This window comes from Microcaecilia unicolor, chromosome 2, assembly GCF_901765095.1.
Source record: "Microcaecilia unicolor chromosome 2, aMicUni1.1, whole genome shotgun sequence".
NCBI lineage: Eukaryota > Metazoa > Chordata > Amphibia > Gymnophiona > Siphonopidae > Microcaecilia > Microcaecilia unicolor.
This window is the reverse complement of record NC_044032.1, coordinates 452,323,579-452,350,733: the sequence shown is the minus strand read 5'-3', so window position 1 is coordinate 452,350,733 and position 27,155 is coordinate 452,323,579. Positions and strand designations below refer to the sequence as shown.

Here is a 27,155-nt window from a genome sequence, read left to right as displayed (position 1 = left end):
ATCTAGGTTATTGAGTTGCACAAATGCTTGAACTCCTGAGTCCCTCTGAGCTGGCTGCTCTGCTCAGTGTTTTAGAAAGGGTAATGCTTGTGACATACTGTTGTGCAGTGAAGAAAACTTCTAGAATAGTAGCCATGGTAGTCTGGAGTAACAAAAAGAACAGAGACTGGTGTTATAATACAAGCTAACCAATTTTTTTTTGAAGTGACAGGAGCTTTCAAGGACAAGAGTCCACTTGGTCACATGTGTGAAGAGTAGTTCAGGATATGGGTGGCTATGTTTAGGGAGGGAAGGGGAATACAGAGTACATATACTGAAAAGTGCAGAGCAGGCTTTGGAAAATAAGTGATCACAGTAGTATAATTCAGTTTAGAGCTATAGTGGGTGAGAGAAACCAGCGACAATATGATCTGTGAATAGTTGTCTGCAGTGGCGTACCAAGGGGGGGGGGGGCGGTCCGCCCTGGGTGCACGCCGCTGGGGGGTGCCACGGCGCGCGCCTGCTCTGAGATCGCTGATTTCGCGCGTTCGCTGCAGCTCCCTCTGCTCTGCCCTGGAACAGGTTACTTCCTGTTCCGGGTCAGAGGGAGCTGCAGCGAACGCGCGAAGTCAGGGAACTCTGAGCAGGCGCGCACTGCGGCACCCCCACCCCCAGCGGCGTGCACCCGGGGGGGGGGTCCGCGCTGCATTGGGGGGGGTGCTGCACCCGGCGGGGCAGGGCGCCGCCCCGGGTGTCCGCCCCCCTAGGAACGCCACTGGTTGTCTGTTGATACCTGTAGCTGGCTATGACTTTAAAGTAATTTCTCTGTAATGTAATGGGTAGTGGGGTAATGCATTTTCTATAGTGCCTTTCTGTTTACATATTATATGTACAGGTACTTTCTCTGTCTCTAATGGGCTCACAATCTAAGATTTTGTAGTAAGGACATGGTACTAAGGATGGTAGTGTTTATTTTTAACTAGGAAAAAAGGCCCGTTTCTGACACAAATGAAATGGGCGCTAGCAAGGTTTTCCTCGGAGTGTGTGTGTTTTACAGAGTGTGTGTGAGAGTGAGTGTGTGATACAGAGAGAGTGAATGTGTGAGTGTGTGTGAGAGAGAGAGTGAGACTGTGTGCGAGAGAGTGTGTGTGTGTGTGTGTGAGAATGAGAGTGTGTGCCAGGGGCCCCCTCCCAGTTTCAGGGTCCGCCCGCACCCCCTCCAAGTTCCAGGGTCGGCCCTCTCTCCCACCCACCCACCCAGTTCCAGGGTCATTTCCCCCCCTCTCCCCCTCCCTCCCAGTTTCAGGGTCACCCTCCCTCCCTCCATCCCAATTTCTGGGTCCGCCTGGCCCCCCTCCAAGTTCCAGGGTCCGGCCCCCTCCAAGTTCCAGAGTCATTGCCCCCTCTCTTCCCCCCCCCTCCCCTCCAACCACCCACCTGCAACGTTGTGAAGCTGACTCCGTGGCTTCATTGAAGTGAAGGGTTTGTAATGTTCGTCAGGTTCGTCGCTCTGTAACCATCTCTCTCGGCCCCGCCCTCGCGCCTCTGATAGGTCTGCTGCCCTCGACTTCAAAACGTGATGACGTCAAGGACGTCAAAACGTGATGACATCAGTGCGGCGGACCTATCAGAGGCACGAGGGCGGGGCCAAGAGAGATGGTTACAGAGCGACGAACCTAACGATCCTTACAAACCCTTCACTTCAGTGAAGCCCCGGAGTCAGCTTCAGAACGTTGAAGGTGCCTTTCATTATAGTAGAGATAAGCTTGGCACCTCTTTTAGAGTTCTGCAACACTCTTCTAACTGGTGTTATGGAGTAGTGCACTGTATGGAGCAAATACATAAAAGAAGCACTACATTTTTTGATCTTGTCTCATCTTTTTGATATTGTTTGCTTTCATTTTTGTATAAAGCCTTTCTTTATATTACTTTGTCTTGCACTATCTTCACTTCTCTTATTTTGTAAAATCTCTTGCCTTGAGGTCATTTTTCTACCATTAAAAAATAACAGGTACAAAAATTGCTCATGTTGTGTTTGCCCAGTAAATAACTCGGTGTGATTGGGATTCTAGTTCAGTGGGAACATGACCCAGTTAGGTTTGTGGTACCATGACCTTTGATTCATAGCTATCCTGAGGTAATTTCTCCTATGTTACTTATACCCCTCTTGCAACTCAGTCAACCCAGTCATTGCTGTGGCAGTCCTTGGCTAGGGTCATACCCTAGGGCAGTGGTTCCCAAACCTGGTTCTGGAGGCACCCCTGCCAGTCAGGTTTTCAGGATATCCACAATGAATATTCATGAGAGAGATTTGCCTCCACTGCATACAAATCTCTCTCATGAGTATTCATTGTGGATGTCCTGAAAACCTGACTGCCTGGGGTACCTTCAGGACCAGGTTTGGGAATCACTGCCCTAGGGCATGCTCAGGAGTTTTTGTAAGTCCTTAGATTTTCTGCTAGGTGTCATCCTTGTGTAGTGATTGTGACTCTGCAGTATCCCCAGCACAGCCTGACCCAAGGAGCAGAAGATCCAAGACAAAAATTGAACCCAGGTCCTTCACATGACAGTGCAGAACACTGCCACTTAGCCAGTGGGTGACTGTTTCCAATTTTTTAATTTCCATCTCCCACTTCATATAATCCAAACATTCCAGCAACCATTTTCTGGCTAAGGTGAACAGTCTGTTGTATGAGCACTGCTTAGCAAGCCTTTAGATATCTTTGAATGATAAATAGGACCTTTTTCCCTCCTGGGGGCTGTAAACATTGCTTCTGTAGTATTCCTGATCTCTAACTGCTTGAGTAGCAATAGTCAGAGACTGACTCACTCTTGCATTTGTTGTTCATGTGTGGAAGGGGACCAATTTGTCATTTAGAGATCCAGGACTGATTCACACTGCAGTGGCATTTTGATTGGAACAATAGTTTTAGGAAGGGGAAGAGGGAATAAATTGATGGTTGCTCAGGGGTGCACCTTCCCCTGTTAAATACCCCTGGCTGCAGAATCTGCTTGATCTACATCTTTGTCTTTGCTTTCTTACAATTAAGGAGCCTCTGTGTTTACCCTGTGCGTTCTTCAGTTCTGATAGCTTACTTGGCTCCACCAACTTAAGAGGGAGATTATTCTGTGCATCTAATGTTACCCCTAAGTATAATCTTTATTTTTAATGGGGACAGTTTTATGCATATGGCTGCAAAGTACATGGATATTTTTTACTTGTGTCCTTTGTGCTAATTTTCTAAGTAAAAGTGTGCAAATGCTTTTAGTTTTTAAATCATTAGGAAAATATTACTCACACACTTGAACCTCTTTTCTCCAAGACAAGCAGGATTTATAAATCCTCATGTACAAGTAATTGATAGAGCCTGGCATAGGATGCACTACTCCACTTCTCCAGCAATCTTTCCAGAAGCCTTTGAGCAGGCCTATTTCACGTATTCGCCTGTTCCCGCCTGCCGCTTTCATGTAAGACATCCTTAATCTTAACTTCTTTGTGGATAGAAATAACAGCAGTATCGTTACCATACTAAAAACTGGGTTTGATTCCCACTGCAGCTCCTTATGACTCTGGGCAAGTCACTTAACCCTCCATTGCACCTGGTACAAAATAAGTACCCGAATATATGTAAACCGCTTTGAATGTATTTGCAAAAACCTCAGAAAGGCGGTATATCAAGTCCCATTTCCCTTTCCCATACAAAGAAGTCCTCATATGGAAATTAAATTTGCACACTCCTCTTTATATAGCCCTTTTTTATTGTCTGCCTGGACTTTCAGCAGGTGTGTGGGATAATATATACCACATATTATATTTTCAAATATTTGAAAGGTATTAATCCGCAAACGAACCTTTTCTGGAGATGGGAAGGTGGTAGAACGAGAGGACATGAAATGAGATTGAAGGGGGGCAGACTCAAGAAAAATGTCAGGAAGTATTTTTTCACGGAGAGAGTAGTGGATGCTTGGATTGCCCTCCCGTGGGAGGTGGTGGAAATGAAAACGGTAACGGAATTCAAACATGCGTGGGATAAGCATAAAGGAATCCTGTGCCGAAGGAATGGATCTTCAAGAGCTTAGTCAAGATCGGGAGGCGGGGATAGTGCTGGGCAGACTTATACGGTCTGTGCCAGAGCCGGTGGTGGGCAGCGGGACTGGTGGTTGGGAGGTGGGGATAGTGCTGGACAGACTTGTACGGTCTGTGCCAGAGCCGGTGGTTGGGGGGTGAGGATAGTGCTGGGCAGATTTATACGGTCTGTGCCAGAGCCGGTGGTTGGGAGGAGGGGCAGGTGGTTGGGAGGCGGGGATAGTGCTGGGCAGACTTATACGGTCTGTGCCCTGAAGAGCACAGGTACAAATCAAAGTAGGGTATACACAAAAAGCAGCAAATATGAGTTATCTTGTTGGGCAGACTGGATGGACCGTGCAGGTCTTTTTCTGCCGTCATCTACTATGTTACTATTAGCTCATCTGGTTGTCCAGCATCCTAATGTGATAATCCTAGGTTTTTTTTAATATACATTATGAAGATTTGAATTCATGTACATCCTATTTTAGAGATTTTATATCAGATTTTGGATTGAAACAATGGATTCTTTTTTCAACACATTCCTCAGACCATGCACTGGAACTTATGTCCAGTTCATCGGAAGCCTTTTCATTAGCATGTTTCTCTTATTCAATATTTTCTTGGCCTGATCACAAATTACTATCTTTCATAAGGGATCTACTGTTCAGAAAGATAATAAACTGAGGTTTATCAGAAAGTTAGGGAAGATTAATTCAGAAGAATTAAAATTGTTATGTACCTCTTTCTCTCCAGATTTAAAGAATGCTATCATGATGGCTTAAAACATCAGCTTTGGCACATGGAGCAACTACAGAAAAAACATTGTACTTTTGTTTTTTTTCAAGGAAGCTTTTAATGTTGAACTAGGTGGTGATATGACATACTAGTTTTTCTGCAGAATACGATTTGCAATGGCGTGGGATGGATTTTAATGATTCTTCTGAGTGTGCTTTAGATCTTTCTATCAAAACAATGCAGTTCCTTTTATTAGATTTAGTTTTTTTGTTATTATGCTTGTTTTGTTTTTGTTTGCCTGTTTTTATATGTATTATAAACTGCTTTGATCTATATGCGTAACCCTGGTAGCGCTTTATAAATGTTAAGTAGTAGTAGTAGTATATGTTAAGCGGTATTTTAAATAATATTAAACATATACATTGGACCCTTTTTGTGTCATGGTCACATCAATGCTCAAATCATACGATTGTTGCCTTTTTTTATCATAAGTAGATGCATAAGTATTGCCATACTGGGACAGACCAAAGGTCCATCAAGCCCAGCATCCTGTTTCCAACAGTGGCCAATGCAGGTCACAAATACCTGGCAAGATCCCAAAAAAGTACATAACATTTTGTACTGCTTATCCCCAGAAATAGTGGATTTTCCCCAAGTCCAATTTCATAATGGTCTATGGACGTTTCCTTTATCTGTTAGCTGTACTCCAATCCCGCTTGTGAGCCCTTGAGCTCAGACCCCCCTCCTCCTCCCGCAACAGTAAGGAAGTCAAGGGGAGCCCAGGGTAGACTGAACCACAGTAGCAAGAACCCGCCCTCAGCGTACTCACCCAGGACACCAGCTTCGAGGAGAGGTGCAGGCTTCCTCACAGGTAGAGAACACAGGAACCAGCCGGCAGCGACTGGCAGACCGGCACCCCCCAAGGAACAGCAGGCACAGCGAAACTGGGGAAGCTAACCGTCTTCACCTGCACTTAGCCGCTGTTCAGTAGGAGTTGAGCCCCTACCTGCAGGCAGCCGGCAGGGCTTAGGGACTCCAGAAACAGCAGCAGTAACAGGAGAAGCTGAACCCCACTGAGAATCAGATCTGGGCAGACAGTACCCAGAACAAAACAAAGAAATACAAGCCAGAGGCTACTGGCTACAGAACACACACACTCTGAACCAGAGACCAAAGGGTTAACACACTCAAGCTACAGGGAAGGGGAGGAGCCACAACAGGGAAACGAAGAGAAAGTACACAGCAAGACACTGCTCAGGCACCCTAGGACTAAACCCAGCTGCAAGGAGAACTAATAAACCACCTCCCTGGGTGACAAAGAGAGAAGGGAAACGAAACTCAGCACAAATACAGACACACGGCAAGGGAACACAAAACAGAGAGAAAGGGCAAAGCAGAACTGCCCCTCCTCCACAGCACAAGCTTTGCAATCAGCACAAATACAGACACACAGCAAGGGAACATAAAACAGAGAGAAAGGGCAAAACAGAACTGCCCCTTCTCCACAGCACAAGCTTTGCAATCACAGAGACTACAAGGCTAAAGGCAAGCACAGAGCTCAAACGCCAAAGCACCGTTTACCTGGAGTAGCAGGTAAAAATAGATCCTGGATGCTGATGTCTGAGCTGCAGACGTCAGCTACAACTCGGCTGACCAATAGCAGGTAAGTTTTTCCCAGCTACTCTAGCAGAGAGGTTCCCACCCCTCCTCAGCCTGCTAGCAGAAACGTAACATCCTTTAGGAAGCCGTCCAAACCTTTTTGAAACTCTGCTAAGCTAACCGCCTTTACCACAATCTCTGGCAAAGAATTCCAGAGTTTAATTACACGTTGAGTGAAGAAAAAATTTCTCCAACTCATTTTAAATTTACTACTTTGTTGCTTCATCGCATGCCCCCCCTAGTCCTAGTATTTTTGGAAAGCGTGAACAGACGCTTCATGTCTACCAGTTCAGCTCCACTCATTATTTTATAGATGTCTATCATATCTCCCCTTAGCCGCCTTTTCTCCAAGCTGAAGAGCCCTAGCCACTTTAGCCTTTCCTCATAGGGAAGTCATCCCATCCCCTTTATCATTTTCGTTGCCCTGCTCTGTACTTCTTCTAATTCCACTATATCTTTTTTGAGATGTGGCGAACAGAATTGAACACAATATTCGAGGTACAATCGCACCATGGAGCGATACAAAGGCATTATAACGTCCTCATTTTTGTTTTTTATTCCTTTTCTAATAATACCGAACATTCTATTTGCTTTCTTTGCCGCAGCAACACACTGAGCAGAGGGTTTCAATGTATCACCAACGACGACACCTAGATCCCTTTCTTGGTCAGTGACTCCTAACACGGAACCTTGCATGACATAGCTATAATTTGGGTTCCTCTTTCCCACATGCATCACTTTGCACTTGCTCACATTAAATGGCATTTGCCATTTAGACTCTCAGTCTCAAAAGGTCCTCTTGTAATTTTTCACAATCCTCCCGCGATTTAATGACTTTGAATAACTTTGTGCCATCAGTAAATTTAATTACCTCACTAGTTACTCCCATCTCTAGATCATTTATAAATATGTTAAAAAGTAGTGGTTTCAGCACAGACCACTACTGTTCGCCATTGAGAATACTGACCATTTAACCCTACTCTCTGTTTTCTATCTTTTCACCAGTTTTTAATCCACAATAGAACAGTACCTCCTATCCCATGACTCTCCAATTTCCTCCAGAGTCTTTCATGAAGTACTTTGTCAAACTCCTTCTGAAAATCCAGATACACAATATCAAATGGCTCACCTTTATCCACATGTTTGTTCACCCCTTCAAAGAAATGTAATAGATTGAGGCACGATTTCCCTTCACTAAATCCATGTTGGCTTTGTCTCATTAATCCATGCTTTTGAATATGCTGTGTAATTTTGTTCTTTATAATAGTCTCTACTATTTTGCCCGGTACCTATGTCAGACTCGCCGGTCTATAATTTCCCAGATCTCCTGTGGAACTTTTAAAAAAAAATCGGTATTACATTGGCCATCCTCCATTCTTCCGGTACCACGCTCGATTTTAAGCATAAATTACATATTACTAACAATAGCTCGGCAAGTTCCTTTTTCAATTCTATCTGTACTCTGGGGTGAATACCATCCAGTCCAGGAGATTTGCTACTCTTCAGTTTGTAGAACTGCCCCATTACATTTTCCAGGTTTATAGAGAATTCATTCAGTTTCTCCGATTCGTCAGCTTTGAATACCATTTCTGGCACCAGTATCTCTCCCAAATCTTCCTCAGTGAAGACCAAAGCAAAGAATTCATTTAATCTCTCCTCTATGGCTTTGTCTTCCCTGATCGCCCCTTTTACCCCTCGGTCATCTAGCGGTCCAACCAATTCTTTTGCCGGCTTCCTGCTTTTAATATACGTAAAAAAAGGGCTCAGTACTTGACAGTATTAATTTGCAATATTTTGTCTGATTTTTATTTTTATTTAAGGACACAATCTATTATGGTCTCTTTTGCACCCTCACTCTCAGGATACCCTATCTTCCCTGTTTTGGTGATTTCTTTGAAAGATACCTTATCCCAAACCATGCGCTTTTGAGCGACTGTCTGCTTTCCCCCAGTTTCTAGTTTAAAAGCTGCTCTATCTCCTTTTTAAATGCCGACGCCAGCAGCCTGGTCCCACCATCTGTAAAGTCTGTTACGTGATTTACTTGCACAGGTTCCCCAGTAGTTTCTTCATCCTGTTTTTCATAAAAGTTTGAAGTTATGTTCTTTTTTCACATCAGCCCAGTTAAGGCTGCCTATAGGCCTCGGGCTCCCAGCCATGGAAGTTTTGTCATTATTGAGTTATTTGATTTCACTGTAGATATTTTTCAACATATGTCTCAAAGAAGACCCCTAGTGACTTCCCAGTGCAACAGGACCATTTTTGGTGCCTGCAGTGACTGGGACTTAACCATAATTTCCCTCATTGTATTCCCTGTTCACAGAGGTCAATATGAATGATTTGTGCAGAAGGAAGCAGTACGAAAAACATTTCGGTGATTAGCCCAGTCTATTGATAATGGCATTGGAAATATCTGTCTCCATGGGTCCAGGGGATAGGTTGATATCAAGAGGTCTTGATTATCCACCAGTAGTGGTTATTGTCCAAATCTCGTCCAAAGAAGAGGAAATATTTGTCTTCATTTTTGTTGGTGTTGAAGGAGTGCAATGCAGAATATTGAGTGGAGGCTTAGAGGTCTCGACATCGCTTCCTATCCCAAGACCCCAGTTCCATATTATCCCACAGATCAATCCAGAGACTTGTGGGTTGTGTCCCGCTACCAGCAGGTGGAGATAGAGAGAACCTCCGAGGTTTGCTATATGTGGACCTGTGCAGCCAAGTAAACCTCAGTATTCTCTGTATCTAGCAGGTGAAGGGCCATATCTGTGCAGCTCTGATTTGATCTGGTTACTGGTGTCCTTTGGGCCTAGTTTAGCACAGGGGTTGAGTGGCTGTTTGTTGCTTCTGGTGTACACCTGGTGGTGCCAGGTCCCTCCCGGTCTCCCCCTATCTTTCCTCCGTCGCCTGGGGCTATGGGCCTATGATATTTTTGATGTGGCATTGAGAGCTTCTGCTATGGATATTGACAGCCAAAGACTCGCCTGGCTGAAGGTCTTAGTCCTAAGACTAGATGTGCAGCAAAAGCTTTTGCCATGCCTTGGGCCTCTTCAGAGATGAGATAGAGGAGGTTGCTTCTCTCATCAAGCAGATAGTAACACTCTTAAGACCTTCTCCAGACCCTACCCAGCCTCCTCTTCTAGGAGGTATTAGAGCAGAGGGCAACAGAGATCCTTTTGCTCTCATAGGCATATGTGTTGCTATGTTTCCCTATTTAGATGATTGGCTGGTGAACCATGCAACTCAAGAAGGGGCAGAAAGTTCTGCTTGTTCAATCTTTCAGGTGCTAGAGTTGAGTTCATCATAAGTTATCCCAAATCTCATCTAAGCTCATCACAATCATTGGAATTAATGGGAGCCTTGTTAGACACAACTCAAACTGCCTTTCTTTCACAGCAAAGGATTTCTAACTTGATTTCCATTATAGAGAAAATTCAGATGTGTTGGCATTTATCTGGTCAAATGTTGAGATTGACAAGGAAGAGATATAATGTCTACTGGTGGTCCTTGGTGGTGGTGGTGGGGGGGGGGGGGGGTTTGCATGTGTGGGTCCTGTGTGGATGGAATGTAGTGAAAGGCTTGGTGGGAGAAGGGGAAAAGAAAATAGAAAAGGCACTGATGGCATGCAGAATGGGAGTTGCCCCTCCATGTTTCCCAGATAAGAAATCAGTGGGAAGAGAGGACACAACCCACACTTAATGCCTTAACTCTGTAGCTGGCTTTGTTTGGCTAATTGAGTATAATGAGACTAGCCAAGTATACACAAATGTCATTCTTGTGACATTTGTGTAAAGCAGGTACTTTCCAAGTTTGATTGTTTTATATTGTGTTTTGTATGTACACTGGATCAGCGCACAATAAAAGTCTTATGCCACAGTGGCAAGTAGAAACGGGTGCACATAAATGGTAGGCCTGCTCAAAGGCTTCTGGAAAGATTGTTAACAGTAATGCTTCCTTCGCCAAGCTCTGTAAATGTCTCTCTTAAGTGAGGCTTTTATGTCCTGTCCTTGGAGAATACCTGATACAGGTAAGTAACTTTGATTGGGTTTTTTTGTGCAGATACGTTTGCAAGTAAAAATCCAAGCATGGCTTCAATCTTCTCCCTAACCTTGCCCCACAGTGGGGGTAAAAATATGCACATTGTTGCACTGTGCGTGCAGTGTTAAACACATATAGGTTGGACAGTTCTCAGAAAACCAGTTTATGTGAGTAAAGTGCTTTTAACCTATGAAACTTATTTTGAAAATTGCCCACAATGTGACCTCTTGTCATGAGACATTCTTTCCACAGAAAAATGCCTGAATCTTATACATTTTTTATAGCTTTGGGCAGTTTAAATGCCTCTATCGAATTCATTCTCACTCCTGCCCTCTGGAGTACGTATATTTAGTTCTTTCAGACCTTAACAGTATTTTCCGTAGACGTTCTTATGCTGGGCTATAATTCTAGTTTAGCAGTTTCTATAGACTTCCCACCTGTGAGAATAAGGGCCTTTTTAATATTGTTATCCTATGATACCAGAACTGCTAAAGTAATAGAACATTAATACACAGCTTATAAACAGAAACTCACGTTCTGTATCAGTTTAACAACCGTTTCTTAAACTATGTTGTTAGAGTTGGTTACTGTCAAACACATAATCATTTAATTAAAAAATATGAGTACAAACATGTGTAATACAAGCTTTTGTCAGTTACTAAGGTGAAAACTGCTCAGTAATTTTTGTTTGTTAACTTCTTCCAGCATGTGACAGCCAGGAAGTACCACAGGTACTAATCGTTGGCTAAAGATGATGCAGTGAATTGATGTAAGGGATTAGTGATGCTATAATTACCACTGTTTTCAGGCATGTTGTGTGGAGTGTTGATTGATACCTTTGTGGACACCATAAGGACCATGAAAAACATGTTTTACACAGTATGGTTTCTTTTAATTTGTAAACTGTTTAGATAAAAGGGACCTCAAAAATCTTTAGTTTAGTCCTTCTTGCATATGATGATATGTACTTGTTTGGTGTGTGATTTTGTTTGTGTGTGCACTATTTTGGTTTCGTGTGTGTGCTCCTTTTAATATTCCTTGCTTCAGCTCTTCAGGTAAGAGGTGGTGCTTTGTTTTTATAAACAGTGCCTTGTAAAAGTCTTCACACCTTTATGCATTTTTTCATGCCCTGCTGTCTCCAAAATGCAATTGAAAAGGCAGTGAAGTTGTTTAATAAAACACTTTGGCTGTGATGCTCAAAAGCAAACATGGGTGAAGGGCCATTAGCACTAGACTAGCTTTAACTAGTGCAAATGCTCAGAAGACTCTAGCACGGGAACAGCAAGAGCGCCAAGGATTAGCGCAAATAGCATGCTAATGTAGTTAAGCATATGTAAATGAGATCATTTCTTATTCCCTTCCAATACTTAGAGAACAGTGCACAAAACAAAGTCGCCTTACCGCTGCAAAAAATAACGCCAGCTTGGAGCACGCTTTAGTGTTAGAATCATGAGAAATCTCTTTATTCTTTAAAATCTGCTGGTTTTGATTGGTTTTGGAAGCAGAAGGAAACCCATGCAAGCCCCTAAGCCAGTGGTTCCCAAACCTGGTCCTGGAGGCACCTCAGCCAGTAAGGTTTTAGGATACCCACAATTAATATTCATGAGACAGATTTGCATGCACTGCCTCCACTGGAGGCAAATCTCTCTCATGACATTCATTGTGAATATCCTGAAAACCTGATTGGCTGGGGTGCCTCCAGGCCCAGGTTTGGGAACCACTGCCCAAAGCGCTGGTTGTGAGAAACGAATGTACGTGAGTCAGAGATGACCCAGAAGTGAAAGCACACATTGGCGCTTGTTTCAAGTGTTCCAAACTAAAAAAAAAATTGAAACACTTATATTTAAAGGCGCAAAAAAAAAAAAACGATGCCAGTGTGTTCTTCAGAGCATGCACCAGTGGTAAAATGTGTTTCACTAACCGGCACTTCTTCCTCCTCCTTCCCTCTGGCATTCTGGGGTATGCACTGAAGAGCTGCACTTAGTGCACAACTCTTGAGCGCATGTGCCAGGCACCGTCCTCCCCCCAACTTCTATACAGCTCCCTAATGCTCAATGCTATAAGCACGCCTATATTTGTATTTCATTAGCATTGAGCATTAGGGAGTTGTTCAGACATGCTGTTCTGGTGCTATTTCTGAGTTTTGAGCATCAACACCTTTGTGATTAATGCAGTGTTCTATGCATTTTGGCAAAGTATCTCTTATTTGAATAACGTACAGGGCTGGGCTGGGCTGTAGGGGGGTCACCTTTTCATAGCCTTTCTTATTCATACATGTTTTCCTAAGAACTTTCATGCTTTTGAGATACCAGTTTTGCAGGTATCCACTGCTTGTAGCAGGTTCAAAATAACAAATAGAATCAAAATAGACTATCAGTACAATATATAAATAAGTAAAACATAAACCATTTCTCTGCAAGTATTACCTTCCCCAGTCGCCCTGATCAGATTTTCTTGTAGATTATCAACCCCCCCCAACCCCATCCCTGAGCCTGCTCTTCTTCTATTACTCCTTAAGAAAACTTGTCTTTATTGTGCGTTGTGGAAATAATATAAAGTATTATCTTCAGATACCTAATGTGCCCCTTCCCTCACAGTTCCCATTTGGCTGTTACTGTTGCTCAGATCTTTCTTAATATTTTACCTTTTTCAATAATTTGTACAATTTTTTCACTGTCTAAATCATAATTATATTTGTATTCACTATTCAATGCCTTTAAAACTTGAATATTCCACTTTGGGATGCAGTTAAGTGCCTTTTCCTGCATTCTACCAAGATACATGTTGAAAATAAGTTATGAATAGATACATAGGGCATTAAAATCTACCTGCCTATCTGGGACAAAATAATTCTCTAAAAACTGAACTAAGCAGGGCCAAATAGTGTGGGAGAAGAACCAGAAAAAAGACAAATCACGTTCAGTGGCATAGCCAGAAATTTTGAACAGGAGGGTGCATTTCACACTGCATCTCCCTCCTGCCACTCCCCCTCCCCCCAGTACCTAAAATAGCCTCCAGTCTTCATCCAGGCAGCACCAGCAGCACTCGTAGGCTGCCTGAGGCCAGTGAGGTATAGTGACTAAGTAAATGTAACTAGTTACTGTAAAGGTTTTGTCACTTTTAACTTGTAAAGAAGTACAGGGTAACATTTTTTACTTTTACTGAAGTAATAATTTTACCATTTTTTTGCTACTTTTACTGTGTTACATCTGATGCAGTTAGAAGTAAAAAGTAAAAGTGGAAGCAAGATGTAAATAACAACTCCTCAGTAAACCAATTGAAACAGCAAAACTGAAAACAGGATTTTGCTATTGCACACCTCATCATGCAAACAGTGGATTATCTCATCTTAAATTTTACTGTTCAGTGAATATAACCTATAAGAACAGTGGTGTTGCCTATATTTGTTGAACTGGTTATTGGTCTCCAGCCAAACACAACAGTGATGAGTTGGGTCACTTTGAAGTGGAGATGAAGCTGAAGCTGGCACCAGACTTCTGGTCATGATTGATAGTCTGTAAAGGGGAAATCTGCTTGTCTGGCCTTAAGACTGAAGGGTTCCCACACATTTGACATTGTGTCAGTTCTTGAAGATATTCAAACAGATTTTGCCAGCAGACAAAAAGCTGTGAGAACAACAACAGACAATGGAAGCCTTCTCTGTAATTGAACAGCATGACCATGATAATGAAGCTGAATATGCAAATGATGAATTAGCACTACTAATGCAGATGATAATGACAATAATGATGATAAAGTACTCTTTGGTATACGGAAGTCAAATTTCAGATTCCCTTGATCAAAACCTGCTTACCTAGTCTTTAAAGGAACTTTTTTATTAGGCTGAATAATCCACTTTCTGCTACTTTAGCTGTGCTGGAGTAATAACTCACAAGCACACTCGCATGAGTGACAGTCATTTTCAAAACTTTAGTTTTACTAAAAGCAAAGTAGATTGAATTGTAGAGCAATAAAGTTGTTGGGATAAAAATATTAACAATAGTTGCATTCATTGTAGTTGTGGTACTTTTACTTTTTACTCAAAAAGTATTATATTAGGCAATAACTTTTTTACTTAAGTAAGTTTTTCACTGTACTTTTACTTGAGTATTAAAATATACATGCATTTTTACTTAAGTACTTGACCTACTTTGAACAACTCTGCCTGCAGCCTATACCGGGACTTTCTCTCTGAACCATTCCACCCTTCAAAAAACAGGAAGTTGCATTAGAAGCGGCATGCGATTCACAGACAGAGCCCCAGTGCAGGCCGCAGGCAGCCTATGAGTGCTGCCCGGTTGAAGACTGGAGGTGATTTTAAGGCATAAGGGAAGGGAGAGAATTGTGAGAGCTTTGCAGGGCTGGGGAGGGACTGATAGGGGGTGCATATGCAACAAACACACCTTGAATGGATACACCACTGATCATGTTCAAATATGGGCCAGATTAAATATTCTGGAGAAATAAAGGCCTTGAAAAAGAATATTTTGTTTCATTTCAGTGGAAGAGGAACTTGCGCCAGCAGCAGTATGACAGTGGCATCTAATCACACCATTAAATTTCTTTCCAACCCAATAGAGTGTTGTAAAGAAATTATACAAATAGGCTCAAAACTGTCTGAAATAACATATATATGAACACACATAAACACAAAAGACAGACCCATACCCACCCAGACACAGATACACATACACACCCACTCACACACAAGAAACACAAATATACACATTTACACAAGCAACATGGATACATGCACACATACAAACACGTTGGAAAGAATTCCTTGAGCCATGTAGCACATGCTTCCCCAACTTATCTGACTTAACAGAGGGTTTTCTATGTCTCAAGGTCAGGCCAGATTATAAACTTAAAGAAAGCCAGAAAATCTTAGAATTCAATAAAAGATGACCTGTGTAGAAATGCAATTCCAGACTAGGATTCAAATTCAACTCATTGTCAATGTCGTTTTGGCCTGGAATTTTGGAGATCAGCAAATTCAAATAGGCTATTTGCATTATAGTTAATTAGGGGGCCCTTTTACAGAGGTGCATTAGGCGCTATGCACGTGTAGCATGCACCTAAATGAGGCTACCGCCAGGCTACCACACTCCCCCCAGCGATAATTTTAGATTTGGCGTGCACCCATAATGCCAGGATTATTTATTTCCTCCCATGCACATAATTTCCGGTGGTAATTGGCAGTTGCCAATGGGTAGCGTTAAAGGCTCAGGCCGGTTTTGGACGTGCACCAGTTTCAGTTTTACCGCATGCCCTTTCTGACGCGCGCCCAATATACGTGCGTATACTGCCGCAGGCCACTTTTTACTGCGGCTTAGTAAAAGGACCCCTAGTATCTTAAATTATTGATTATGAAAAAATATAGCAGACCGGGGCTGATATTAAAGAGCCACAAAGCAGCCAGAATTGTCGACTGTATTTTGCCAGTTAACTTTAATTTTAGCTGTAACCTAGCTGATTTAGGGCCTCTTTTATCTAGCTGCGCTAGTGGTCCCTGGTGCAGTAATGCCAGTAAAGCCCATTCACATTCAGTGGGTTTCGTCAGCATTGCTGTGCGGGAATCTCTAGCACGGTTTGGTAAGTGGCCCTTAGTTGTGGCTGAAAATTGGTTTAAATCGACTTGATTTTTATAAAATGGAAAATTTTACTGCCATTAGGCATAAAACTCTTGCTGGTTGGTGGAAAGGCTTGGGGATTTGTTTGAAATGTACTTTGTGGGCAAATGAAGTGTTACTTCTCTTCTTCCCTTAGTAGTAAATGATTTTTTTTAGATCTCTGTTCTTCTCTTTCTTCCCCCTCTTGATTATAGCAGGGGGGGGGGGGGTTGTTTCTTTTTTTTTTTTTTTTGTAGTTTTATTTAAATCTCTTTTTTTAATGGGGGGAGGTAAAGTTTAAGGCATTTCATGTTGTATATTTTGTAGCCTTTTTTATTTGACACCTTTTGATCTGTATTACAGTGAGAAGTGTTTTTCCTTTTATTAAGCTCTGTTTAAATGTTTCAATAAAGACTTCTTGTTAAAATAAAATGAAAAATTAACTTGATTTAATACAGCTATAACAGCTCTCAGAGAGTGCCTGCAAACCTAACTGGATAATTTGTTCCTCTGACCAAATTAATCCATTTAAAATTTGCCCCAGTTGTTTCTAGAAAAATGTCTCATTAATCTTGATCAGCTATCTTGTTTGTGTATATGAAAAAATAAAGTAGTTACCTAGAATGTAGAATTATGACAGCTAGTTAAACCTGCTGAAATGGACAAAACTAGCTTTCTTGCACTAGTATTGAATAATCTAAACATGCATGAATATATAATCTTTTTCTACATGTTGGACTTGCAGAGTCTATGGAGCATAGGTTTGAAGTCTGACGACGTCAACCAATGGCAATACACAGAACAATTCAGCACCTCAAGTTCTTCTCAGCCATCAGACCAGAGTCTAATGCATGGTTCCAAACCTGATTGGTTATGCAATAAAAGTGCAAGGCACCTTGCATCCACTGATGTCATTCACACAAACCCAAGTCATACCGTTGATAGTTTACTGCCATGTTACTCAAAATATAAATCATCTTCTACCAAAAAACCATCTGCACTGCATCATATTCAGCAGGGCACAGCTTTTCCTGATGACAGCATTGGCACTGATCTTCATAAAGATTCAACTAAAGATACAGACACCAGTTTGAATCAGACATCGTGCACAGCCAAGGTACAGATAGATCCAGAGTCTTTTTCAACTCAACATTTGTCTGATGACATCTCAAAGCCAGTTACCTCAATCACATTTTCATCTCGCAGACGTTCTCCATCACCATCCATTTTCCCTGTCCATACCAAGACTTCTATAGGCAAGCCAAATCTTCATAATACTGTAGAGGATCAAACCATTATCTTTGATGAACAGACACCTCTCATCAGACCATTAGGAACTCCTAGAGCATGTACTTCATTAGATCCCAAGTTTTCTTTGCTTACAGGAGAAAGAGACGAGCATTTACAGGAGACTGAGGTCAGCAAAGATGAATCATTTCAAGAAAAAGATATTCTACCAGTCCAAGATCCTAAATCTGATGTAATAGAACAAAATCAGAGCTCCATTGTGCAAACAGAGGTTTTCAAATCAACTGAGACTTTAAAACAAGACAGACTTCAGGAGATTTCACCACAGGTAACCAAAACCCAATCTGAAGCCTCATCTGTGAGCTCAGTGGGTGTTGGGACAGGGAATAACAATGAGATGCAGAGTTCCTCAGCAGCACACCCTGAAACTGCAGACACTGTCTTTGCTGCATCACCAACTAGGAAAGCTCTTTCTTGTGTCTATCTAATGCTGTCCCCAAAATCTGGTAACACCAAAGTGGTCAATTTTGACTGTCATGAGAAGCCTGATGAATCTTACACAAAAGCTCCAGCAAGTTATGTTAAGAACTATGAGACAGACAGTCAAGAAGAGCTCTTCTTATCTCCTTTAAGACCATTGACTGTGCCAAAGTTGTCAGACAGTGAGTCTGCATCAAAAACTCAAGAATCAGCATACTTTCCAGTTCCAGTGTCTTACCCCAACTCATCATATGCTTTTCATTATTCATCTTTAAGTAGATCTGATGCATCCAAAGATCTGAGGCTTGTGCCTTTACATGGTAGCCCAGGAATGTCATTGTCCACGAAGATGCATACCATTCTTTGTGATTCAAGCAAACAGACTCAGTGGCAGGATATTCCAAAGACTGTTATTCTAGAACAAAGGGAGAAAGCGTCATCTGATGCTATGACTCAAATAACAACAGAGAGCCCTGAAAAGACCACATTTTCAGCAGAGATTTATATCAGCCCTACAAATGACGAAAACATCACTAACAGACCCCCTACTCAGAAAGTACCTGGGACCCCAGATGTGTCATCTGGGCCTTCAAATCAAATATCCCGCTCCTCAAAACCAGGTGGTGAGTAAACTGATTTTAGTGTCTCTTTGTTATTTTGAGATTCTAACAGTGGCGTTGAGTGACCCTCAAGGCTGGTACTGTGTATTTTTCTTATTTGTTGGTATCTTTCAAGGTTGTGTGTCTGAATAGTGTTGGTCTTAACTTAAGTATTCTCCAAGGACAAACAGGACAACATATTCACACAGATGGGTGATGTTATCCAGCGGAACCTGACATAGGAAAACTCCCCAGCTTCTTTTCCAGAATCTTTTGGAAGCACCACCTTGCATACGTATGCACCTTCCCACTCATTGTCACCATGTGGGACCAGGCAGTCTGATTTCTTCTGCAGAGCTGTGAAGTCGCTCGTCAGAGTCTTTCCTCACTAGTGTGTTCTCATTCCCTTTTAATTTTCTTAGTGGGGGGTATTTTGGCAGATTTAAGTTTCCTTTTACGCCACTTGTTGGCCCACTTAGGCCTGAGCGCTCTAATCAGGTTGTTGTTATTTTTCCTTTGATTTTTCTTCACTATTGAGCCATTTGATTTCACTTCCGCTACCTTTGCCGAAATGTCTGAAAATTTTCCAGTGATTTTAAAAAGTGCACCCAGTATGCCAAGAACATACCGTGCACAGACACTCATAATTGGTATTTGGTATGGTTCGGGCCGCACTATGATTCTTTTTCTTGTAAACTCTGTCATTAGATGTCCAAGAGACAACAGTGCTGAAGTATTTTTGGTGTCAAAAAGTCCAGTCCATTGGCATCAGAGGTATCGGACCCTATGGCCTCAGGAGCTGCAGTGGAACATGGGGATGCATCAAAATTGCCTGCCTCAACCTGACCATCAGCAGTGCCCACTGGGTCTGAGCATCCTTGGATCTAGTACCAAGAACTTGTCAGGATTCAATATCATCCTTGTCAGTGCTGAGGAACTTCAATGAAGTACATCAGGTAGAAGCCAAGAAGCACCTGCATCGGTTCCTTTCTAGGCATAGTGTCAGGAGTACCGGGGCATCGATGCCGCCAACTTCTGAGAAGCACTTGAGTCATGAGGGACACTCTCCCTCCAGGGATTCGGCACACCAGGTTCCACCAGCTGCAGTTAGCTTAGCGGGGTTTAAAAAAGGTTTGGATGGCTTCCAAAAGGAAAAGTCCCTAGACCATTATTAAAATGGACTTGGGGAAAATCCACTGCTTATTTCTAGGATAAGCAGTATAAAATGTATTGTACTTTTTTGGGATCTTGCCAGATACTTGTGATCTGGATTGGCCACTGTTAGAAACAGGATGCTGGGCTTGTTGGACCTTCGGTCTGTCCCAGTATGGCAATACTTATGTATGTATGCACCTGGCCAGGACTAGCTTTCCATTTTAGCAATGATGTCTTCTGTGGACTTGACCACATCAACTGAGCCCTCATGCTTTAGGAAGAGCTAGGGTGACCTCTTGCCCAACACAATCCCATGGCATCAACTGCATCAATCTTGGACCCGATATCGGTCCAACTGATCCTGGAAGCCATGCCTTCACTGTTGACCAAGCATCTACACCAGTGCCTAAAGGAGCATCGGGGTCAGTACTGGCTAAGGAGGTGTTGATGTCCAGCCCCTTGAGGGGGACTTCCTCAAGGTCCATGTCCCACACCATTCCTCAGCACTCTCATTCTGAGTCTACCCATCATTGTAGTCATACAAGGCAAATGAGAGCAGACTCAGTCTGAGTCAGATTGATTCTGGGCTTCTGAGGAGAAACCTGAGGATCTCTCAAAGGTGAGATCTCTGGAACTTCCTTCAGATCTCTCCCACCACAGGAGAGGAGAAAGTCTTCCCCTGAGGAACTCTCCTTTGCCAGTGTTATCAGGGAGATTGCTGAAGTCATCCCATTTAAGTTGGAAGTTGAGAATGAGCCCAGGGCAGAAATGTAGGACATCCTCGACTTTAATGCCCCTCCTAGGGAAGCTGTGGCAGTGCCCATTAACAGCATCCTTAAGGCTGTGAAGATGACACTATGAGAGACCCCTCACACACACTTTTCAGCCTATTCACAAAAAGACTGTGTAAACTATTCAAAAGGCTCCCAGATTCAAGAAGCAACAGTTGCTGCACCACTCTGTTGTTGTTGAATTCACTCGAAAAGTGCCAAATCTCACTCTTCAATTCTCTCGTGGAGGGTGCTCGTATTTTGGATTGTTTTGGGAGGAAAATTTTAAGAATGCTATGCTAACCGCCCACATACATTCTTACTAGCTGTTCATGAGCATGTACTTGAAGTCCGTGGTGAGAAGTGTGGCAGAGTATGCAGACACGCTACCATCTGAACAGGCTGCACAGCTCCATCAGTTAATAGTCAATCAGTGGGAGTTTCAGAAGCACATAGCTCGAGCTACCTATGATGCTTTTGACATGGTGTCCAGGGCCTTCACTGTGAGTGTCGGAATGCACAAACTCACCTGGCTGCGTGCGTCCAACCTAAAAGAGTGATTCAAGAACAGCTTGTGGAAATCCTCTGCCAGGGGGATACCATTTCTGGCAGCAAGATGGAGGAGGTCACAGACCTCATCAAGAAACATGCTGATACTGTCAAGTCACTCTCCCAACCTGCTCCCATTGCATCTTCTTCCTCTAGGAGGTGTAAGGTGCAAGATACAGGAGGCTTTATTACTCTGAGGCATAGGGCCCTCCTACTTCTTGCCCGGCCCAACCAGCCCAGAGGTGTTTCTCCTGTGTGTGGCAAAAGAAGCCTCAAAAGTCCCAGTTGGCTCTCCTGTCAAAGCAAGAGATGAGCTTTTTACTGGCTCCACAAGAGCATAGCGGCAATAAAAGTAACCATCCCAGATGACATACTGGTAGGAGGAGGCTAGATTTTTTCCAATAAAGTTGGCCTGCATAAGTAAATAAGTATTGCCATACTGGGACAGACCAAGGGTCCCTCAAGCCCAGCATCCTGTTTCCAACAGTGGCGAATCCAGGTCACAAATACCTGGCAAGATCCCAAAAAGTGCAAAACATTTTATTCTGCTTATCCTAGAAATATTATTCTGCTTATCCTAGAAATAAGCAGTGGAGTTTCCCCAAGTTCATTTTAATAATGGTCTATGGACTTTTCGTTTAGGAAGCTGTCCAAGTAACTTCCTATAACCTCAGACCAGTAAGTTCTCAAAATAGTCTTGGTGGGTTACATCCTACATTGGTGAACACTCCCTCCAAATTAACCCCGAGAGCATCAAAGCCAAACTCTTAGCACCAGGAGCTGCTTTCTCAGGAGCTCTCTTCTCTTTTGCAGGCTAATGCAGTAGAGCCCATTCTACCAAAGAAAGAAAGGAAGGGATTTTACACAAAGTACTTCCTGATACCCAGAAAGACAGGCAAATTCCTTCCCATCCCATGGGTGAATCTCTTCTTAAGGTGGTTAATAAATCCCAATAAATAAATCCTAGACCTAAGGGCCCTGTACAAATATCTTGCCAAGGAAAAATTCAGGATGGTTGCCCTAGGCACATTACTCCCAGTGATCCAGGAACAAGATTGGCTATGCATTCTGGACTTGAAGGATATGTACATCTTCATCCATAGCTGATACAGTAAAATTGGGGGACAAGACTTTTTCAGATATATAAGTGGCAGAAGGAAGTGTCAAAATAGCATTGTGAGGCTCAAAGCTGAGGTGGAGAAATATGTAGAAACCGATAAGGGTAAAGCTGAACTGCTTAATTATTTCTGTGCTGTGTTCACTAATCAAAGAATAGGGGTAGGAAGACAGAAAACAAATGGTAAGGGGGAAAGATGTGTGGTAGACTGGGACTGATGCTCAGAAGACTGTGTTTGTGAGGAGCTAGGTAAACTAAAAGTAGACAAAGCAAGGGGGCTGTCTGACCTCTTCAGTGCCTTCTTAGAGTGCCTTCCTTAAAGAAGTTTGTCTTGTGGTGGACAATTCAGCCCAATTTGATACCGAAATTTCCATTCCCAATTGCGTCTCCCCACAAGACGGTGACAATAGATACATCCAATCTCAGGTGGGAAACTCATGTAGGCAGACTCCATAATCAGGATTAGTGGTCCTCCCAGGAGGCTCAGTTGCATATAAATTTCCTGGAGCTCTGAGCAGTATGGAACACTAAAGGCTTTTAGATATCAGCTTATGCACAAAATTGTACTTATTCAAACACACAGGCAGATTACAATGTACTATATCAACAAGCAGGGAGACATGGATTCGTACCTCTTGTGTCAGGAAGCACTTAGTTTGTGGAACTGGGCCTCCCATCATGGGATGCTTCTCAGGGCTACTTACTTGGCCAGGAAATGCAGCAGCCTGGTAGACAGACTGAGCAGGGTGATGCAACTGCATGAGTTGTCTGTCAACATGGGTGTGGTCCCTCAGTAGATCTCTTTGCCACTCCTCTCAACAACAAAGTTCCTCAGTACTGCTCTAGACTGAGATCACACAGCAGAGTAAGCAGAGTAGCCTCTGATGCCTTCCTCCCCCACTGGGGGACAGGTCTTCTGTATGCATATTCTCCCAAACTATTAAGTGAAAAGTTTGCTGAAAATCAAACAGGACAAATGGACCATGATTCTCATCACCCCCTACTGGCCAAGGCAGATATTCCCTCCACTTTCATCACCTAGAATGAGGGATTGCTTCTTCATCCTAGCCTCCAGATTGATTCTCTCCACCTATATAAGGGTGTCTCCCAACTCCCATATCCTGCTTGCTTGCACAAAAGATTCCATTAAGAGGACATATAATTTCAAGGGGAAGAGGTTTGCCATCTGGTATGAGGGCAAGACCGTAGATCCATTTTCCTGTCCTACACAAAAACTGATTGAATACCTTCTGCATTTGTCAGAGTCTGGTCTCAAGATCAACTTTGTCAGGGTTCATCTCAGTTTGATTGGCACTTATCAGCATGTAGAAGCTAAGCCCATCTCTGTACATCCTCTAGTTGCTCGATTCATGAGAGGTTTGTTGTTACTCAAGCCCCCAGTCAGACCTCCCACAGTGTCATGGGATCTCAATATCATTCTCAGTCAGCTAATGAAAGTGCCATTTGAGATACTGGATACCTCCCACGTGAAGTTTTGACCTGGAAGATTTTATTCTTGTTGGTGGTCACTTCAGCTCATGAGTCAGTGAGCTTCAGGCCCTAGTAGGTGATCCACATTACACAAGATTTCATCACAGCAGAGTAGTTTTTACATGCATCCTAAGTTCCTTCCAAAGGTTATGTCAGAATTCCACCTTGACCAGTTAATTGTTGTGCCAACATTCTTTCTCATCCCGGCAAAAGTACAATGTACACCTTGTACTGCGAGATATCCATGGCTTCTATCTGGAGTGGACTAAAGCCCATACAGAGTCCACCCAGTTTCTTATTTCCTTTGACCATTACATGCTGGGGACAGCCATTGGCAAGTGCACTCTGTCCAACTGGCTAGCAACCTGCATTTCTTTTATTTACGCCCAAGCTGGACTGACTCTAGAGTGTCATGTCACAGAGATATGGCTGCATCGATAGCCCACTTGAAGTCAGCCTCTGTTCAGGAGATTTGCAGAGCTGCTGGTATTCAGCCCACAGATTCACAACTTACTGTTGCTTAGAGCAAAATTCCCAGCTTGACAGTTGGTTTGATCAATCATCCCTACAAAATTTATTTGGGGTCTAGAATCCAACTCCACCTCCCCCCCCCCCCCCCAAACCCATTTTTTTCTGTTCCAAGGTGTTAAAAAAATGTTTTTTATTGTTTATTAAGTTTTTTGTTGTTTTTTTTAAAGGAAGAGTTCTAGGTCTTAGCCTGTTGTGGGCCTTAGTTTATTTCATTTTTATTTGGAACAGCCTGGTAGCTAGGGATTCCCGTCTCTGTGAATATGTTGTCCTACTTGTCCTTGATGAAGCAAAGTTAGTCCCTGTAGCTGATGTTCTCCCAGGAAACAGGACACACAAGAGCATTTTTGAAAGGACTTCCAAATCAGAATTGGGACATCCTGCTCATAACGTCCAAAAAAAACTTGTCTGTGTAGCCATTTCTGTAAAATCCTGCCAGACAGTCATCCTTATCCATGATTTTTTTTTTTTTTACTGAGTTGGCCACACAGATATCCTTGCAGAGCAGAGGGGGCAGCCTAGTGATCAATGCAGTGGCATCTAGACAGAAATATTCAGGGTGGCACCAGAGGGCAAGCTAGATATGGGGGGGGGGGGGGGCCAAGTCAATATGACCTTTTTTCACGTCATACCCCTCCCCCCCCCCCAACACACACTTTTAAATTAGCATTATAATTGATAGCGTCAATCAACAAATTCTTCTGTATGTGAGTGGTCTCTGTATGATCTCTACGTAAACCCTGAAGGTCCAATTCTAGAATTCATATTACCCCAACAATGGAGCTATCCCTCTTAGAAGTCACCATGCAAAAAATATTCAAATTGTTTTCACCTCATGAACAGTACATGCTTCTTCCACTGCTATACGCTTGATTTAAAGCAGATGGGTTTTTGTTTGTATGGTAACTCTAAACATTATTATTTTGGGTGACTTTGCCCCAGAGCCTGCTTTCAGAAAGGCCAGGCACCAAATGACACTCAAAACCTATATACGAAAAACATACCAATCCATAACAGTCCTGATCCATCTATGAAAAGACATTGTTATAAATATTGCACTGGGCCCTAGAACACCAGTATACCCACTACTGGGAAACTGGAACAAGCTGGGCTGTTACAGATTCCTACACAGACACTACATGCTGGCAGAATTCTTCACCTCAGTCGCACATGCAGAAAATGGACAGACCCTTAACTGATTCAACCAGTTTGGACCTATTTCCTTCCTCTCTCATACTTTTCAAATACAGGATAATTGACCACTAAAAATACTAATAAACAAAAATTAAACTGTAACCCAAGATGCCAGACTCTGCATGCAGTGCAACACCAAATAGAAAGAAATGCATTTCTTCATGTACAGTGCAAAATAACGCCGGCAAATTCAAATTCTCAAAACTAACATAATTCAATCACTAAACTGAAAATAAAATCATTTTTCTTACCTTTGTTGTCTGGTGATTTTATTTTTCTAATCATCTTGTTCCCAGTCTCTGGTTCTGTTTCCCTCCCTCTGGGTGCTTAACTGTTTCTAGGACCTCCTGTCTGTGATATTTCTTTTCTTGTCTCCTTTCTTCTTCACTTCCTGCCCTACATCCATTTTTAGCACTCATCTTTCAAGTTCAGTTTTCTTCCCTTTTTCTGCCTCCTTCTCAATTCTATCTTGTTTTCCACCTTTTCCCTTCTCTTCCATCTATGTGCCGCATGTCTCCCTCTCCCTTCCCTCCATGTGCAGCATGCCCCCCTGTCCTCTCCCATCCATCCATCCACGTGCAGCATGTCCCCTTCTCCTTTCGTTCCCTTGTCATCCAAATGCTATCTTGTTTTCTACCTTTTCCCTTCTCTTCCATCTATGTGCCGCATGTCTCCCTCTCCCTTCCCTCCTATTCCATCCATGTGCAGCATGGCCCCCCTGTCCTCTCCCATCCATCCATCCATGTGCAGCATGGCCCTCCTGTCCTCCTCTCCCATCCATCCATCCATGTGCAGCATGTCCCCTTCTCCCTTTGTTCCCTTTTCATCCAAATGCTATATTTCCTCTTTCTTTCCTTTCTTCTTTGTGTATGTCCCCCTCTTCCTTTTCTTCCATCCATGTGCAACATGTACCCCTCTCATTTCCCTTTCCATCTATCCAGGTGCAGCATGTCCCTCTCTCGTCATCCGTGTGCTGAATTTCCCCCTTCCCTCCTTGTACACCATGTACCCCTCTCCTCTCACTTCCCTTCCATCCATGTACAGCATGTCCCCTTCTCTTCTCCCTCACATCCAGGTGCAGCATATCCCCCTCTCCTCTCCCTTCCATCCATGTGCAGTATGTCCCCCTCTCCTTTCCCATCCATATGCAGCATGTGCCTCTCTCCCTCCCACGAGTTCAGCATCTCACCTTACCTCCCTCTGTCCTTTCTCCCTTGCCTCAGGCCCTACACTTGCAACATTCACTGGCTCTGACTGACATTACATCAGGCTCCCTCCAGCCACTCCACATCTTTCCCTCTGCTGCGTACTTCCCACTTGGCAACACAACAGGAAGTTGCAACAGAGGGAAGGACCCCAGGGCTGGCTGGAGAGAGCCTGTTGTAATCACTGCTGTCATAGCTAGTGAACAAGTTTATAGGGCCTATGGTGAGGGAGAAAAGACAGAGGGAAGTAAGGAGGAAGTGATGGCCGGACTCAATGGGGGAAATGTGCAGATTTTGGGGCGGCAAGGCACCCCTATGATGCTGTGGGCTCTAAACCAGGGAACCCAGGTTCATATCCCCCCTACAACTCTTATTTTAAATGCTGAGCCCTGTAGGAACAGGGAAATACTGACTGTACCTGACTGTACACCACCTTCAGGCTTGAGGCTTGCAGGTAGTGTTTCTGGAGGACTCAAAATTTAAAGGAAAAAAAAGAAAGCTGAATTGAATCTGGGTCCCCTGATTTACAGTCCACTGCACTGACCACTAGGCTACTGCTTAGACTTGCTTTCTGTTTTGTTCAGAATGGCTGTAATACCTGATGCTATCATAGAGTCTGGTATTCCTTTCCGGTGTCACTTTTAGAGGTCTAGAAACCACTGGGGATTCATGAGGGGTCATGCTTTAATCCCTACAGTGGTCAGCTGCTCGATTAGAGCACCTTTTTGTACCC

General features: G+C 43.2%; 1 protein-coding gene across 1 annotated transcript in view; it reads left to right on the top strand.

The window, feature by feature from the left end:
* ALMS1 (ALMS1 centrosome and basal body associated protein) overlaps positions 1-27,155 on the top strand; it is a 178,127-nt gene that overhangs the window by 81,905 nt on the left and 69,067 nt on the right. The window contains exon 9 of the mRNA XM_030190952.1: positions 16,832-18,437. Coding sequence (XP_030046812.1) covers positions 16,832-18,437 — 1,606 coding nt within the window. The remainder of the gene's footprint in view (positions 1-16,831; positions 18,438-27,155) is intronic.